The sequence below is a fragment of the Solanum stenotomum genome, chromosome 3, assembly GCF_019186545.1.
Source record: "Solanum stenotomum isolate F172 chromosome 3, ASM1918654v1, whole genome shotgun sequence".
NCBI lineage: Eukaryota > Viridiplantae > Streptophyta > Magnoliopsida > Solanales > Solanaceae > Solanum > Solanum stenotomum.
This window is the reverse complement of record NC_064284.1, coordinates 19,538,007-19,555,461: the sequence shown is the minus strand read 5'-3', so window position 1 is coordinate 19,555,461 and position 17,455 is coordinate 19,538,007. Positions and strand designations below refer to the sequence as shown.

Sequence of the window (17,455 nt, the reverse complement as noted above, 5' to 3'; positions counted from 1 at the left end):
CGAGAACACCTGACCCGAGAACGCCTAACCCAAGAATGCCTGACCCGAGAATGACTGACCCGAAAATGCCTGACCCGAGAATGCCTGATCCGAAAAGGTTACACCCAAAAAACGCCTGACCCGAGAACGCCTGACCCGAGAACGCCTGACCTGAGAAAACCTGACCCGAGATCGCCTGACCCGAGAACGCCTGACCCGAGAACGCTTGACCCGAGAATGCCTGACCCGAGAACGCCTGACCCGAGAATGCCTGACCCGAGAACATTTGACCTGAGAACGCCTGATAAGAGAATGCCTGACCAGAGAATGCCTGACCAGAGAACACATACTATGAGAATGCCTGACCAGAGGACATACCCCAAAAACACATGACTAGAGGATGCATGACCTGAGGACACATGATCGGAGAACCCTTAACCTAAGAACACCTGACCCAAAAACGCCTGACCCGAGAAAACCTGACCCGAGAATGCCTGACCCGAGGATGCTTGACCTGAGAATGCTTGACCCGAGGATGCCTGACCCGAGGATGCTTGACTCGAGAATGCCTGACCTGAGAACACCTGACCCGAGAACGCCTGACCATAGAACGCGTGACCAGAGAACGCCTGGCCTGAGAACACCTACTATGAGAACGCCTGACCAGAGGACATACCCCAAAAACACATGACCAGAAGACGCATGACCTGAAGACACATGATCGGAGAACCCCTAACCTAAGAACACCTCACCTTAAAACGCCTGACTCGAGAAAACCTGACCCGAGAATGCCTGACCCGAGGATGCCTGACCCGAGAATGCCTGACCCAAGGATGCCTGACCCGAGAATTCCTAACCTAAGAACGCTTAACCAAAGAACGCCTGACCCGAGGATGTTGAACCCGAGAACGCCTAACCCGAGAATGCCTGACCCAAGAACTCCTGACCTGAGAATGCCTGACCCGAGAACGCCTGATTAGAGAACGCCTGACCTGAGAATGCCTGACTTGAGAACACCTACTATGAGAATGCCTGACCCGAGAACACATACTATGAGAATGCCTGACCAGAGGACGCATGACCTGAGGACACATGATTGAAAAACCCCTAACCTAACAACACCTGACCCAAAAACGCCTGACCTGAGAAAACCTAACCCTAGAATGCCTGACCCGAAGATGCCTGATCGGAGAACCCCTAACCTAAGAACACCTGACCTAAAAACGCCTGACCTGAGAATGCCTGACCTGAGAACCCTTGACCAGAGAACGCCTGGCATGAGAACACTTACTATGAGAACGTCTGACCAGAAGACACACCCCAAAAACACATGACCAGAGGACGCATGACCTGAGGACACATGATCGGAGAACCCCTAGCCTAAGAACACTTGACCCAAAAACGCCTGACCCGAGAAAACCTGACCCGAGAATGCCTGACTCGAGGATGCCTGACCTGAGAATGCCTGACCCGAGGATGCCTGACCCGAGAATGCCTGACCTAAGAACGCCTAACCCGAGAATGCCTGACCCGAGAACGCCTGACCCGAGAATGCCTGACCCGAGAACGCCTGACCCGAGAACGCCTGATCAGAGAACGCCTGACCAGAGAATGCCTGACCTGAGAACACCTACTATGAGAATGCCTGACCAGAGGACACACCCCAAGAACACCTGACCCGAAAAGGTCACACCCTAAGAACCCCTGACCTGAGAACGCCTGACCCCAGAACGCCTGACCCCAGAACGCCTGACCTGAGAATGCCTGACCTGAGAACACCTAACCTGAGAACGCCTGACCCGAGAGCGCCTGACCAGAGAACGTCTGGCCTGAGAATACCTACTATGAGAACGCCTGACTAGAGGACACACCCCATAAACACATGACCAGAGGACGCATGACTTGAGGACACCTGATCGGAGAACCCCTAACCTAAGAACGCCTGACCCGATAAAACCTGACCCAAGAACGCCTGACCCGAGGATGCTTGACTTGAGAATATCGGACCCGAGGATGCCTGACCTGAGAACGCCTGACCTAAGAACGCCTAACTCGAGAATGCCTAACTCGAGGATGTCGAACCCCAGAACACCTGAACCAAGAACGCCTGACCTGAGGATGCTTGACCAGAGAATGCCTGACCTGAGGATGCCTGACCCGAGAATGCCTGACCTAAGAACGCCTGACCTGAGAACGCCTGACTCGAGGATGTCGAAACCGAGAACACATTACCCGAGGATGCTTGAACCGAAGACCTGGTCACATCCCCAGATCGCCTTACCGAAGAACGCCTGACCCGAGAATGCCTGACCTGAGAATGCCTGACCCGAGGATGCCTGACCCGAGAATGCCTGACCCGAGGATGCCTGACCCAAGGAGGTTATACCCCAGAACGTCTGACCCAAGAATGCCTAACCTGAGACTTAACCAGAGAACGCCTGACTCGAGAAGGTCACACCCCGAAACTCCTGACCCGAGGACTCTTGATCTCGAGAACGCCTGACCTGAGGAGGCCTATTCCCAGACGACGCCTGACCGAATGAGGCCAACTCCCTGAGGATAACTGACCTGAGGATGCCTGACCCAAGGACGCCTGACTAGAGGAAGCCTACTTCCCCAGGACGCCTAACCCGATGATGCCTGACTTGAGTAGAACTTTGTGGCTTAGCAGATTGAAGACCGACATAAGTTAATTAAGAGATGGACTCATTAAGCATATTTCCAATATACTTATTTGTATCAATTGTATCATTTGCATCATCCCTACATCCTATAGAAAATAGTTGAGTATGTCATGAGTTGCAACTTCTGTGTGCAATGTTGCGCTTAACATATTTGAAAGGAAAACTTGATCAAACATAAAAAATAAAAAGCAGGCAGTCATAAGGAAAAAAGCAAAACTTCAAATAGTTTTGGGCTATAGATAAGTGTAAATGCTAAAGCTTCTTAGGAGAAGTGCTACCACAACTTATTTAATGGATAGTGGATACTGAGTTGATTTCTTGGCCGGTATGGATTGAAATTGTACTTATTATACTGGTATTGCTTTCAAATGATGTGAAAGAGTTTGAATAATACCTTATTTCTAATGGAAATATTTCCTTGGAACTAACCATCCTAATAGACCCCACTACAAACATATACCCTGCAACAAAATGCATATCAACACCAAAACCAATAGCCCATACCCCTTGCTCAAAACCGTTTCATCTCCTAATTTAATTGCCATAGCCCTTCTGAATATAGCCCTTCGCGTGATGCTGTCAACTATCAACAATGCTAAGAAAGTCATGCTGGTACCTACCACAACAACAGACGTCAGCAATGCACTCGTGCCTAGGCCTATTGTTTGAAATAAAATTGAAGTGTAGAAGGAGATCACGTTGATCCCCATCATATGTTGAAAGAATGGTATTGCTACAGATATAACAAGTTGTGGCCTGTACTTCCATTTAATGAGTTGCTTGAATGGGTGCTTGATAACTTTTGACTTTTCACTTGCTTTGATGAGATTGTCTAGTTCAGCAGTTTGGACATCGGTTGTACCTCGTACTTGTTGCAAAATCTGCTTAGCTTTTTGATGATTATTGCCATTTTGAATTAGGTTGTTTTTGGTTGCTAGGAGAAAAAATGCTCCTGCTATTAGAAATGTAGAAGGAACTGCAGCCATCGCCAAGGAAGTTCTCCATTCCCAACCACCTTTAATCTATTCAATGTTGTAGTTAAGAAGGCTAGCTGATAGAATTCTAATCCGTACGCATTATTGGTACCCGATATTGAAAGATCCCTCGTACTTGGAGGTGCCATTTCAAAAAGGTATAAAGGGACTGCCTGCAACCAAATTAAGATATTTGTTATGAATATATATGCAACTAATTGGAGTACAATTTATAAAAGGGGCGTTGAGAAAATGTACCTAATGTGCAAAACCAACTCTTACACCTAGCAAGAGTCGACCAAATAACAACATGTACATATTAGATGATGCTCTTCCAAGGGCAGAATCGATGATAAATACCACTCCACCGATTATAATTGATGGTCTATGAACAAATGTGCGAGTGACTGGTGAGGCAAAGAAGGAAGTAATAAGGCCAACAACGTATATGGATGAGGTGAAAGAGGTCAGTAGTTGGCCGTCAAATTTATAGTAGTTGCTTATTTTGGCGACTTGAGTGTACACTTCTGGGAAGAATTTCTTCATAAACGACGTCATAGAGACTACTCCACCTGCAAAACACAGCAGTAAAGTTAATAAGAACCGATAGAGAAATATGTATACCTCGTCCTGTGACTAGTAAGCTATTCCAAGCAAGGGATCCCTTAAACCATGGAGCTGAGTTAGTCCCACACTTCCAAATCTCAATAAGTAAACTTAAATGGAATGGCATGAATGAGAACTCATGAGCTTGGGATAGAAGCATAAATGTTATATACACGTTTTCATCCGTAATGACAATGACAATCGACAAGACATTATCATATCGCATGAAAGTAAATTTGAGTAGGCAGATAGCACAACCTAAGACGAAAGATGAAATATAAATCATGAATCAGCAAAGCCCTCTCAAGAACTTTTTTACAGAGGAACCTCTTGTAAATACTATAGAATAAGGTTTGATCTTATTCATGAAGATTCCATAACTATTCCAAAAATGAAAAGTTCGACACAATTGTTATTTTTTGTTTGGAAGTAGAAGCAGTTACTAATTCATGATCATGCATGTATAAGATGAAAAACTTCATTTTCAATTCTACGAGAATTTTTATGAAAGCAGTTTCATTTCTCATCATGTGAAGTATTTTTTATTCACGGCTTATAATTACTGATTTTGCTTTTTTTTTTCTTGCAGTTTTATTCAATTCTTTTCTGGGATTTTATTTGTTCTATGTTACAATTTAAAAATTATGTCCAAGAAATTAAAAATTACAAGATCGTTATATACTCAATCTATATACTATATATTTGGATCATCAATATTTAAACTTTTACTACCGTCTACAAACCGTTTAAATTACGATTTTATTAGTCTAGTTTTTTTCAATTATATATATGTTTGGGTTCTTATGTATGAATTAGATATTACTTCTGTATTTGACTCTGTTTGTCAATTGTACCCTCTTACTCGTCACTTTGTCAACTGAATCCTTAAATCTATTAGAACACAATATTTTAAACTCATTTGACCATTAACCGAATTTATGTGATATTTATGTTGTTGAGTTGTAAACGGACGTGATTGCAACTCATTTAGAAGCGAGAAAATATGATATTTTTACATTAAAAATATTATTTTTTACAAAAATCAATTTAAAATAATTAAAAAACCTATTGCTTCTTCAATCATTTCCTCTCCCCCCCCCTCCCCACACACACCACCCCACTCCCCAACTTTCGTCTTCTCCAACACTCTCCCCATCCCCAACCGTCAACTTTTTTCTTCTCTAGTCCTCTTTCTTTTTCTTCAAATTCACCCACCACAGTCATTCTCTTCTTTTTCTTCAAATTCACCCACCACACTCATTCTCTTCTTTTTCTTCGAAATCACCTACCACATCCTCTTCTTTTGTTGCAAATCAACACCACGCTCACGTATGCCTAGGGTTGCTATCGTGCGCCATAGAAAAATTGTTTCGCTTGATATGTTTATATTAAATGTATAGACTAGAAGCTAGTTATATCATTTTAGTAAAGGACTAGAAGCCAAAAGTTTCCCTTTTTAGGTTTATTTAAGGCATAATAGATAACTGTGTCATTTAACTTGGCTTCAACTTGTATCAATGCCCTCCAACTTTGAGTGTACACTAATAGGAACTTAAACTCGTATAAAGTTGAACAAGTAGACAAATGTGTCCTATATGACGTTCTTCGTGAGGTCCTATGTGTATTATGTCACGTAGGACACGTGTGTTTAGTTGTCCAATTTTATATAAGTTTAAGTGTGTACTTGTACATATCCAAAGTTAAAGGACATAAATGTCAGTTGACCCAAGTTAAAGAACATGTTTATCTATTATGCCTTTATTAGTTGGCTTTCTTCTTTCATTTGTTTGAGACTTTGAGGGTGTAGATGTAAGATCAGAAATAAGAGAAAGTTAAATTGAGTAGTAAACACTTTGAACATACTATGTACTAGTTTATCCAATTATGTCAATGAGACATACTTTATTAGATTTTTTTCTGGAACGACGTATCAATATTATGTAGTCCTTAATGGGAGTTAGTTACTAAACACCTCATTTCTAAGTAACCATAACCACAAATTTTACAAACTTTTAGAAATCCAAAATACAGTTTTCAATAAGCATAACCATAAATTTACAAATACAGAAAGTACACTTCTCTTTGATTGATTCCAAGGATGAGCTAATGATAACTATCTTTAACCTTCCTCTTCTTTGATGATAACTTCATTATTTTCTCCTACAATTTTCTCAATAGGCAAATTCTTGGTCTCTGGCAAAAAGAAGTAGACAAATGCAGTCATTATTGCCACCCAAACTCCAAAAAAGAAGAAAGTGAAGAGAAAGTTCACTGATACTGAAATACTGATCTTATCTCCAATGGAAATATTTCACTTGGAATTAACCATCCTAATGGCCCCCATGACAAACCAAAACCAGCTACATAGGTGCATATCAATACCAAAATCACCAAGGCCCAACCTTTACTCAATCCACCATGATCCCCTAACTTATCCCCCATTAATCCTCCTACTATCATTTGTGTAACAAACATTTGTATTCCTCCGAATATCAGCAGCCCTCTTCGGCCAACTTTATCGACAATCAGCATTGACAAACCTGTTGTGACAATTCCCACTGCTCCTGTTACAACAGAAGTTAAAAGAGATGCACTTACACCTAGTCCAATCGTTCGGAACAGGATGTGAGCATAGAATGCAATCACATTATATAATTCCTGTGACTTGTTGGAAGAATGGTATCGCCACGGACATGACAAGTTGAGGCCTGTCTTTTCTTTGTAATATGTTCTCGAAAGGGTGTTTGATAGTTTTTGAAATTTCACTGGCAAAGATAAGATCATCAAGTTCTGCTTGTACATCATCGGTACCTCTGACTCTTTGCAGCAATCTTTTAACCTTTTCGATCGTGATCATTTGTGCGTTGAATCAAGCTGTTGGGAGGAACAACGCGCCTAATGTTAAAATGGATGCTGGGACTGCAGCCATAGCAAGAGACACTCTCCATCCCCAACCAACTTTGACCTTTTCAGTGCCATAATTTATAAGGTTTGCTATTAAAACTCCAATGCCTACACTTAGTTGAAAGCTATTATTGAATCCTCCTCTTTACTTGGATGGTGCCATTTCTGACAGATACAATGGTACAGCCTGCAAATTTGTGACAACAAACTTAGGTTTTAGCTAGAATAGATAGTTGATTGAGCTGGTTTACTTTCAAAATGGAACAAGAATGGTAAATTTGTCAAAGGGGAAGTCTTTGAGTTTTCATTTAGAGAACTTCTAGTTTTATTTACTAAAGTGAAGATATAGGATGTTTGTCTACTAGTTGAGAAGTATTGCTTCCACTTCATTGTAAATGTTCGTGTTTGATTAGATACAGAGTTTAAAACGAAAGACTTTGCTACATATCAAAAGTACCTTCAGAACTTGTCATCGTAAACATGTTGCATTTCTACGAGACTATGACTATTAGAGCATCTCAAAAGTGGAAGTATTTCTAGTTAGGGAAAAGTATAATTCTTTTTAGAATGTACTAAATGGAATAGATGGAGTAATAGTTTACCTGATTTGCATTTTGTGAACAACTCTTTTTCTTTACAAGAGTGAAAATATAGGACGTGTGTCTACTAGTTGAGAAGTACTGCTTTCATTTCACTTTAAGTGATAGTGTTAGACTAGATACAAAATTTAAAAATGAAAGACTTGATGCACATATCAAACATATCGTTAGAACTGTGATTCCATAACTATTCCAAAAATGGAAAGTTCAACACAATTGTTATTTTTTGTTTGGAAATTAGAAGCAGTTACTAATTCATGATCGGGCCTGTATAAGATGAAAAACTTCATTTTCAATTCTACGAGAATTTTAATGAAAGCAGTTTCATTTCTCATCATGTGAAGTTTTTTATTCACGACTTATAATTAATGATTTTGCTTTTTTTTCTTGGGGTTTTATTCAATTCTTTTTTGGAATTTTATTTGTTCTATGTTACAATTTAAAAATTATGTCCAAGAAATTAAAAATTACAAGATCTTTATGTATATACTCAATCTATATACTATATATTTGGATCATCAATATTTAAACTTTTACTACCGTCTACAAACCGTTTAAATTACGATTTTATTAGTCTAGTTTTTTTCAATTATATATATGTTTGGGTTCTTATGTATGAATTAGATATTACTTCTGTATTTGACTCTGTTTGTCAATTGTACCCTCTTACTCGTCACTTTGTCAACTGAATTCTTAAACCTATTAGAACACAATATTTTAAACTCATTTGACCATTAACCGAATTTATGTGATATTTATGTTGTTGAGTTGTAAACGGACGTGATTGCAACTCATTAATTAGAAGCGAGAAAATATAGGACGTGCGTTTTGCGAACAACTCTTTTTCTTTACAAGAGTGAAAATATAGGATGTGTGTCTACTAGTTGAGAAGTATTGCTTTCATTTCACTTTAAGTGATAGTGTTAGACTAGATACAGAGTTGAAAAATGAAAGACTTTATTAACATATCACACATATCGTTAGAATTTGTGGTTCAACATGTCATGACATTTCTATGATTATGAGAGCATCTCATTTAGAGTAAAAACACGGAGTATAAAGCATTTCCAAACAAGGAAATGAGTATTTTTTTACCTGATTTGCAAAACCAACACCAACACCTAGTAAAACTCTACCAATTATAAGCATATAGATATTAGAAGCAGCTCCACCAAAGGCTGCACCAGCAAGGAAGTTAGCTCCTCCAAGAAGGATTGATGCCTTGCGACCATACGCTCTAGTGACTGATGAGGCAACAAAAGTAGTAAAAAGACCAGCCACATAAAGAAATGATGTGAATGATGTCAACAATTCACTATCAACTTTGCAGTAATTACTAAGTTCTTTGTCTTCTTTCATCTTAATGTACACATCATGAAAAAACTTTTTCAGAAAAAGCTCCATAGATGTTACTCCACCTTCACATCATTCAAAGCTTGTGTTAGTGAAATAGAATAGATCAATTGATTCACAGTAGAGATAAGTATTGAAAACACCTCTAAACTTGACGTGAATTATTACTTTAGTCTCCCAGTAATAATTCATGCAAAGGAAACATAATTTCTTGTTCTTTTGTGTTCCTTTGTTTTCCCTTGGACAATTGAAACCTTTACTAGATGTGTCATAGATTGTATATAACTTATGGAAATGCAGAAAAATCAAACCTGAAATTCCAATATCATATCCAAAGATTACTTACACCTCCCATACAAGCTAATATTACAAAACATGTCAGTTTTCCACGGTACTCTTCTCCATCATTTGCTACTACTGCTAATCCCCCTGCCATAGTTTTTTATTTTCTTTTTTCAAGTGAACATGAAAACTTACAAGAACTAAAGGGAGTTAAGGGGGGCAGGGGACAGTAGTCATGTAAAATTTATTTTACTTGTGATTTACAATAATAGTAAAAATATTTATGATTCACATTAATAGTAAAATATCCATAACAATGTAAACATAGGACAAAAGAGGAAAAAGGTTGAAGAGTTTTAGCAGTCCAAGTTGACTTGACTGCTAGAGATCAGCATCAAATATGTGTGTTGATTATTCAAGAATTGTCCTTTGTGCCTAATCAAATGATTTATCCAAAGTAAATAAAATAATTTGTTGTGTGAACTAATAAACAAAAGATATTCTCATTGTGTAATCTCTAGGACAGACTATGTTCTTGGAGATTATTAATTATATTTCCAGCATTATTGGTGCAATTAGAGTGTGTTTGGTAGGGACATTTTCAAGAAATATTTTTCAACCGGAAAATAACTTCTCTAATAAAAATAGAAAACAAATTGCATAAATGACATTTCAAGTTTATTGTCTCTTCTCAACCCCTCCAACCCTCAGTCCTTGATCATCCCATCCCCCCGCCATCACCGAATCCCACTCTTCATATCTACCCATCTTTATAACGTTTTGTTGGATGACATATAAATATTCTTTTAATAATATTTTCTTATTTACTTAGAGAACATTAGAAATTGGGTAAAAATAACTACTAATTTTTCAATAGAACATTTTCTGAAAAATTATTGTTCGTGGAAAATAGTTTTCTTCATGCCAAACACACCGTTGATATTTGGTATAGTCAGGCATGCTGATTAGAAGGCAACGAATAGTGATGACTGATGGCTTTGCTTTCCAAAAATGTTCTAGTATTCTGTTATAGCATAAGACTTCTTTCATTTATATAATTAACAACAAATAAGCGCCAAACAATTGATTTCCTTTTCTGGAGCTATTAAGATATTTCATTTTACAAAAATACTCTTCAGCTTATTTGATTTAGTAAAAAAAAAAGTTTGAAGAGCCTTAGGGTTTTTTCGTCATTTTCATTGTTTTATCTCCGAATAACTAATCATAGTAGCATTATTTCACCCTCTAACAGTGACAAAAATAACTTACTAGTAACTTATTTTAAGATAACCAAACAAAAATAAGACGGTATTAATTTTTTTTATCTCAAGACAATTTACATTTGTCCAACATACCAGTATTAATTATGACTCATAATCATAGTGATAATCGCCTATTTAATCTGCCCTTGTCATAATCATTGTGATAATCGCCTATTTAATCAAGAACTTCTAAAAAAACAGAAACAAATCAATGGAACAATAGAAAATACTGGTATTATTGCATGCTTTGCTAATACAAAGTTTCCAAGTACATAGAATCATAAAATTGAAAATTATGTAATCCGAGTAACCAAATAAGATGTTGGTGTCTATGCTAAATATACTCATTAATTCTTCATTGGTGTTAAATTAACGTGGTAAACTTCAGTCATATTAGGGTAAAATAAACCAAAATTTTGTTCAGTACCAACAGGCTTTTGATTCTCATTAAAGAGAGCAAAAATATACGTCTCCACAACTTTTCCAGGCTTCCTAGGAGTCCCTTTCCCCGATGCAACATGTGCAATCAAATTGTTAACATAGGTATGAGCATTGTCAATAGTTGCATAAACATCGCCACCACTCGGCCATCCTGTTTCCGAAACCACAACATCTAAACCAGGTTGTCCAACTTTCTCCAACGCAGCATACAGAGCATCCACCATTGCATCAAACAAGTTGTTGTATCGTAAATCTCCGTCAACAACAATCGCGCCCGTATTTTTAATAAGTGCATAGTCTAACTGAATTTGATCAGGATTTGAAGCATACGCAAAATAAGGATACACATCAGCCAGCAACGGATATTGCTTTGTAGCTAAAAATTGCGCAATTGGTTGCAAAAATTGAATAGAATCCTCGGAGAATGAGCCATTCGATGGGGGATACGAGGTCCCTAAAACCTGTAGTGACACTGTTGTCGTTACAGGTATATTAATGTTGTGCGCTTTGAGCGCCATATCCAAATTTTGCATGGCTCCTAGTACAAAAGTCGCTAACTGTCCGGGTATTACTTCATTACCCGCGGAGATATATGCAAAATTTACGAATGAAACATGTGGAACAACGTTAGTGTTAACCCAATTCGTGGCAAAAGTTAAATCACTTGCAAGTTGTTGCAGATCTTCATTCCGAACACCAAGAATTAACGAAATGCACGAACCTTCTAGTGCTTTTAACACGTCCGGGTTCGGATCGAAAATTCGGATCTTTTGAAAGTTTCTGGATTTCAATAGATTGATCACCTGAGCTGGTGGTGGCAGATTGTTTCCCAGAAGTCCATAATTCACACCAATTCCATCAACACCTTTTTTGCAAAAAATAAAAAACAGGATTAGTATGATTATACATATAATATATACCGGCTATTTTTAGTTTAATCAGTGAAAACTTACCGGAGCTTAAAGTTACACAAGCAAAGACAAATAACAAGACGCAAAGACGCTGCATAATTGATATAATATAAATATATAAAGAGGTCTCTGGTTTTGATTGACAAACTATGAGAAATGGTCATATATATATGTGTGATGAATTAATCTCTGTGTACTAAATAAGATAGTAAATATTTTTAATTATATGTGTGAATCCTTGTACTAAATTAACATAGTACTATATATTTTACAATTAAAGCTGGATCTTTATTTAATTATCTTGCCTTCTTTTATTTTGGCATGACATGGTGGATTTTCATTTTACTCCCTTCCTTCAAATTCACTTGTCAAATTTTGACTTGATACATCTATTAAGAAAACAATAATTGATATAGTGAATTTATTATTTATCCCTATTGATTGATAGGCTCACAAGCATATTTACTTACTATATTTTTCAAAAACATTGACTGAAATACAGCTCGCTAAAAGTATAATTCAAGACGTTCATGGTAGAGGCAATCTGCTCACAAAAGTCGCAGGGCAACTGCGACAAATTATGAATTTCTATCCGAGCTGAATCATTCTAATAATTTAGAACTAGGTGTTGAGATGAACGATCAATGTAGCCTATTTCCTTCGTTTCACAGCGACTAAGTTGTGCTAACATGAAGTCGAGCATCTTTAACTTCTTGGGTTGTCTGCTTTACTTATACAATATTCTTTTCTAGTTATACAAAGTTATAGTTACCAAACAAAAATATGAAGGAAAAAAAAATCCTTTTTCAGTTTAATAAAAATGACACATAAAAGTAAGAATTTAATTAAAAAAATATTTACCAAATAAATTCGAACAGAGGGAGTATTTATATATTTTTGCCTCTTTCGCATGAGATGGTGGATCTTTATTTATTTTTGTTGCCTTATTTGGCATGAGTATTAGTTATAATAATTAAGTACATGCCAATAAATAAGGACTGACTACCTATTTTAATATAATTACTTAATTATGGAAAAATTATTTAAATACACAACTTATTTTTCCTATATTCTCTAAAAAAATTATCATTTGAAAAAATACAAAAAATTCCTACTTTACGCGATGTATTGGTCGGATAAATCACTTTACGTGATGTATCGATATGATACATCACTTTACGATGTATTAGGACGTTACATTGCGTGATGTATCAGTCGGATACATTAATTTATGTGATGTATCGGGACGTTACTTTACGTGGTGTATTAGTTGGATACATCACTTTATGCGATGCATCGGAACGTATGCAATGTATAGGAATGTTGAGTGATGTATACGAAATAGAGACTCGATGTATCAGGACATTGAGGGTTATATCCAAAATCGGACGCGATGTATCGGGACATTTTGAATGTATACGGATTCCACCAAATTTTAAAAATAATGTAATTAACTCTTAATACTATGAAATTCGTGTAAAATCTACATTGATTATTCCAAACCCATTTATGAGTTATGACTAGTGGGATCTCCAAAGTTGATCCTGGTAATTGACCAGAAGTACAAATAGAATTATTTATTTACTCTATTCATTTTTACTCGTTCATATTTGATTTACACATGATTAAAAAATAATAAAGAAAATAGTAGTACTTTTTTTATATCAATCATATTAATTACAAGTCATGTTAATGTTGTGAAGTGAATGATACTTAATAAAATGATAAAATAGATATAAAATGGTAAAAAGTATAATGTGTGATTTGAAACATATTAGAGACTTGTTAGGGACAAATTACCCTTTTTTCTAATAAGTTTTTCAAATCTCCATAGTATAATGAGAACCCCACGAAAAAAATATTTATTTTGAGGAACAAAAATTAAAGACCAACACAACATATAGCTAAAAGTTCAAATCTAAACGGTTGGCCCAGCCCAATTCAACCCTTCATTTAAAAGGGCTTCCAAAACGCTAACCCAATAAGCCTTGAGCGGGTCGAAGCTGCCCCATGGGCTAACATTACAATTTTTTAGAAAGAAAATCCATGAGATAGTTATTGAGAAAATTCAGAAATAATAAAGATTATAATGACATAATAAGGATCTATAGCTATAATTTTGGTAATTGCGCTCTATAGCTATAGGTCCGTTTGATATGGAGGTTGCAGTTTGTATATTTCACTTACCCGTTTGTATATATCGCTTGCGAATATACAAACAAGGTGAATATCTACAAATGGAGGCTACAATTTGTATATTTTGTTTGCAAATACACAAACATGGTAATTAACTAATTATATACAAATTCTGCATTTATCCATTTAGGGATTTTTCATAACTTCATTTGTATTTGCTTGCCAATATAGAAACAAGGTAATTTATTATGATTTTTTCATAAATCGTATACAAATAGCTAGGGTAAACATATACAAATTATGAATTTATACAATCAAAAATCAAATTAAACAAATTCTGAATTTAAATTTTTGTGAAACTGTAGCCACAGATTAAAAATAATCACAATTCTAACTATATTACATAATATACTCTAATTTTCCAATAGTTAGATTTGGGAGGAAGAAAAACTTTTTAATGTTAAACGAAAATAAGTTTATTTTTTTCAAATATGTTAGATTTTATATGCGTAGTTAATTTTCTTTGAAGAGTTAAAGTTGTCACACTTTCTCCAAAATAACTTTAGTTATACTGCAAAGTGCAAATATTGAAAACTTTGATAAAGCATCAACTTTAGTATTTTTGGTGTATACACACATACTAAATTTACTAAATGAACTTGATATCCCATGATTCTAGCGACCCAAACATTTATGTAGAAATTTTTTTATGAGGCCCTCATAATGAGTTGCAAGCATTACGTATGGTCTCACCATTTTTTCAGGAATATTTTTGCATTTATGAGTCAACTTTTAGGAATTACGCGATTTTCTTGTTTTTTTGTGTGTGTTAACCCATGGATCTAGTGTCTCGGAGCACCCAAAACTTTTTTAAGAAAAACTTTATAAAGACCTCCGTAATGAGTTGGGGAAGCATTACGTACAGTCCTACCATTTTTAGGCATATTTTCGCATTTACGAGCCAACTTTTAGAAATTACGCGATTTTCTTTGTTTTTCGTGTGTATAAGCCCATGGATCTGGCGTTACCGAGCACCAAAATTTTTTTTCTGAAAAAAACTTTACGAGGACCTCCGTAATGAATGGAGGAAGCATTCTGTATAGTCCCACCATTTTTTCAGGCATATTTTCGCATTTACGAGCCAAATTTTAAAAATTACGCGACTTTTTAAGTTTTTTATCTGTATTAGACCATGGATCTAACGCCTCAAAGCACCTAAAAAAAATCTGAAAAAACTTTGTGAGAATCTCTGCAATGAGTTGGGAAGCATTACATACAATCTCACCATATTTTTCTGGCATATTTTCACAATTATGAGTAAACATTTAGGAACTACACGACTTTCTTGATTTTTTGCGTGTATTAGCCCATGGATCTACGCCTCGAAGCACCCAAAAAAAATCTGAATTAAATTATGAGGACCTCTGTAATGAGTTAGGAAAGCATTACGTACAGTCCATCGTTTTTCAAGCATATTTTCACATTTACAAGCCCACTTTTAGGAATTACGCGACTTTCTTGGTTTTATGTGTATATTAGCCCATGAATCTGGCATCTCGAAGCACCCAAAAATAATTTCTGAAAAAACTTTATCAGGACCTCCGTAATGAGCTGGGAAGCATTACGTACAGTCCCCATCATTTTTTCAGACATATTTTCGCAATTACAAGTCAACTTTTAAAAATTACTCAACTTTCTTGATTTTTCATGTGCATTAGCCCATAAATCTGACGCCTGAGCGTACAAAAAATTTATGCAAGTAAAGAACATATCTTTCTCGAATTCATCACAATATTGATTAATTAATATGATTTTCAAGTCGCTATATACTTTCTTATTTGTTCAAACAATATATACACAAAATTGTATTAGTTGCATGAGTGTTTTCAAAAACGTTTTTGGGGAGAGTCTCGGGGTGGGGCGTACCAAAAATGTTTCGGGGCACAAATTGAAGACGTAGATCCATAGGACGTACGCCCTAGAATTTGGGCCGTAAGCTCAAAGCATAAAACCGTAAGTCCTAGGCGTAAAAATCTACGCCTTGGGAGTTTTTTTTACCCTTTTTTTGCTATAAATCATATTTTTTATTATTGGTGTAACGATATTTCTCAAATAGTAAATGTTATACTTTTTTTTCTTCATTATTAATATAGGTTATTAATACCTTTATCAAATAAAAATTAAAATATTTTTTCTATATATTATAGGTTATTTATTAAAATTTATTTGTAAAATAATTGAANAATAGTAAATGTTATACTTTTTTTTCTTCATTATTAATATAGGTTATTAATACCTTTCTCAAATAAAAATTATAATATTTTTCTATATATTATAGGTTATTTATTAAAATTTATTTGTAAAATAATTGAAAGTTTTATTTTTACTTAATTTCTTAGTAATTAAATTATAAAATTTAATACACATGAGACTATGCCCCCTAGATTCATAAGACTACACCTGTGTCTCGGGGCTTACGTCTCGCCTCACGCCATCGCCTTTTAAAACACTAATTGCATGCATACTCAAGGGCCAGAAGAGGCCAGCCTCATGATGCATGAGGAGTGGGGTTTACTATCCTCAGGTCTTAAATGAGAAGAAAATTTCTAGCTCGGCCTCACCCATTCAACGGTTTGGGATTGGGTTGGGCTGGTCTTATGGATTAAGCCCATTTTGATGGTTATACAAATTATTAGTTGACTTCAAGAAGAAAAGTAAAATTCTATAAAAGATTAAAGAAAATAAAAATCATGGGATTAAGGATGGAATTATAGAGTTTAAAGAATGATTTTAAGAATTATGATCAAAATAAGTTGAAGCTATTTCGAAAAGAATTAGGGCAAGCGTATAAGGATGAAAAAAATCTACTAAAGCAAAATTTTAGAATTTCATGGTTTCAGAATGAAGATAAAAATATTTTTTTCATATGAAAACCATCTAAAGACGTAATTGTTCAAGTTTAATGTTAGAACATTGTTTTATAGGTGTTTGATGTCAAAGTGGCCAGAACAAAAAATCTGAGAAAGTATTTCGATTTGGACACTTTACAAGTCGCGTAGATTTGAAACACGGTCATGAATTATAGAGTAGAAAAAATTAAAGATCGAAACCTGAAGGATTTTCGAGGTTGACCTAGTTAGGTCAATCCCCATTTCCTCATGGGTGATCACTCCCTCTTTATCTAGAAATCCAATATAGCTTGAAGCGTTCGACGATTTTAGAGTCAGCATGTACTCAATACTAAATGATTATAAAATGTAAATTGATCATATTATAATATTTTTCTGCATTAATGATGAATATATTAAAGGAATCAACATTATA

At 35.9% G+C, this 17,455-nt stretch overlaps 2 protein-coding genes and 2 pseudogenes across 2 annotated transcripts in view; all 4 read right to left on the bottom strand.

Annotated features, from left to right (window-relative positions):
- LOC125858057 (heavy metal-associated isoprenylated plant protein 39) overlaps positions 1-17,455 on the bottom strand; it is a 273,143-nt gene that overhangs the window by 233,844 nt on the left and 21,844 nt on the right. The gene's annotated exons all lie outside the window — the stretch shown is intronic.
- On the bottom strand, positions 1,674-5,467 carry LOC125857608 (hexose carrier protein HEX6-like; annotated as a pseudogene).
- On the bottom strand, positions 6,262-9,308 carry LOC125858042 (hexose carrier protein HEX6-like; annotated as a pseudogene).
- On the bottom strand, positions 10,991-12,092 carry LOC125857607 (putative glucan endo-1,3-beta-glucosidase GVI). Its single transcript, XM_049537218.1, has 2 exons — positions 12,038-12,092; positions 10,991-11,949 (listed from the first exon to the last, which is right to left on the bottom strand). The coding sequence occupies exons 1-2, from the start codon at positions 12,090-12,092 to the stop codon at positions 10,991-10,993; spliced, it is 1,014 nt and encodes a 337-aa protein (XP_049393175.1).

Excerpts from the sequence above, each read along its gene's own strand:
- LOC125857607 (XM_049537218.1), bottom strand. The coding sequence starts at position 12,092 with ATGCAGCGTCTTTGCGTCTTGTTATTTGTCTTTGCTTGTGTAACTTTA. Across the intron at positions 11,950-12,037 it reads TTGTGTAACTTTAAGCTCCG|GTGTTGATGGAATTGGTGTG; the intron begins GTAAGTTTTCAC and ends TTTGCAAAAAAG.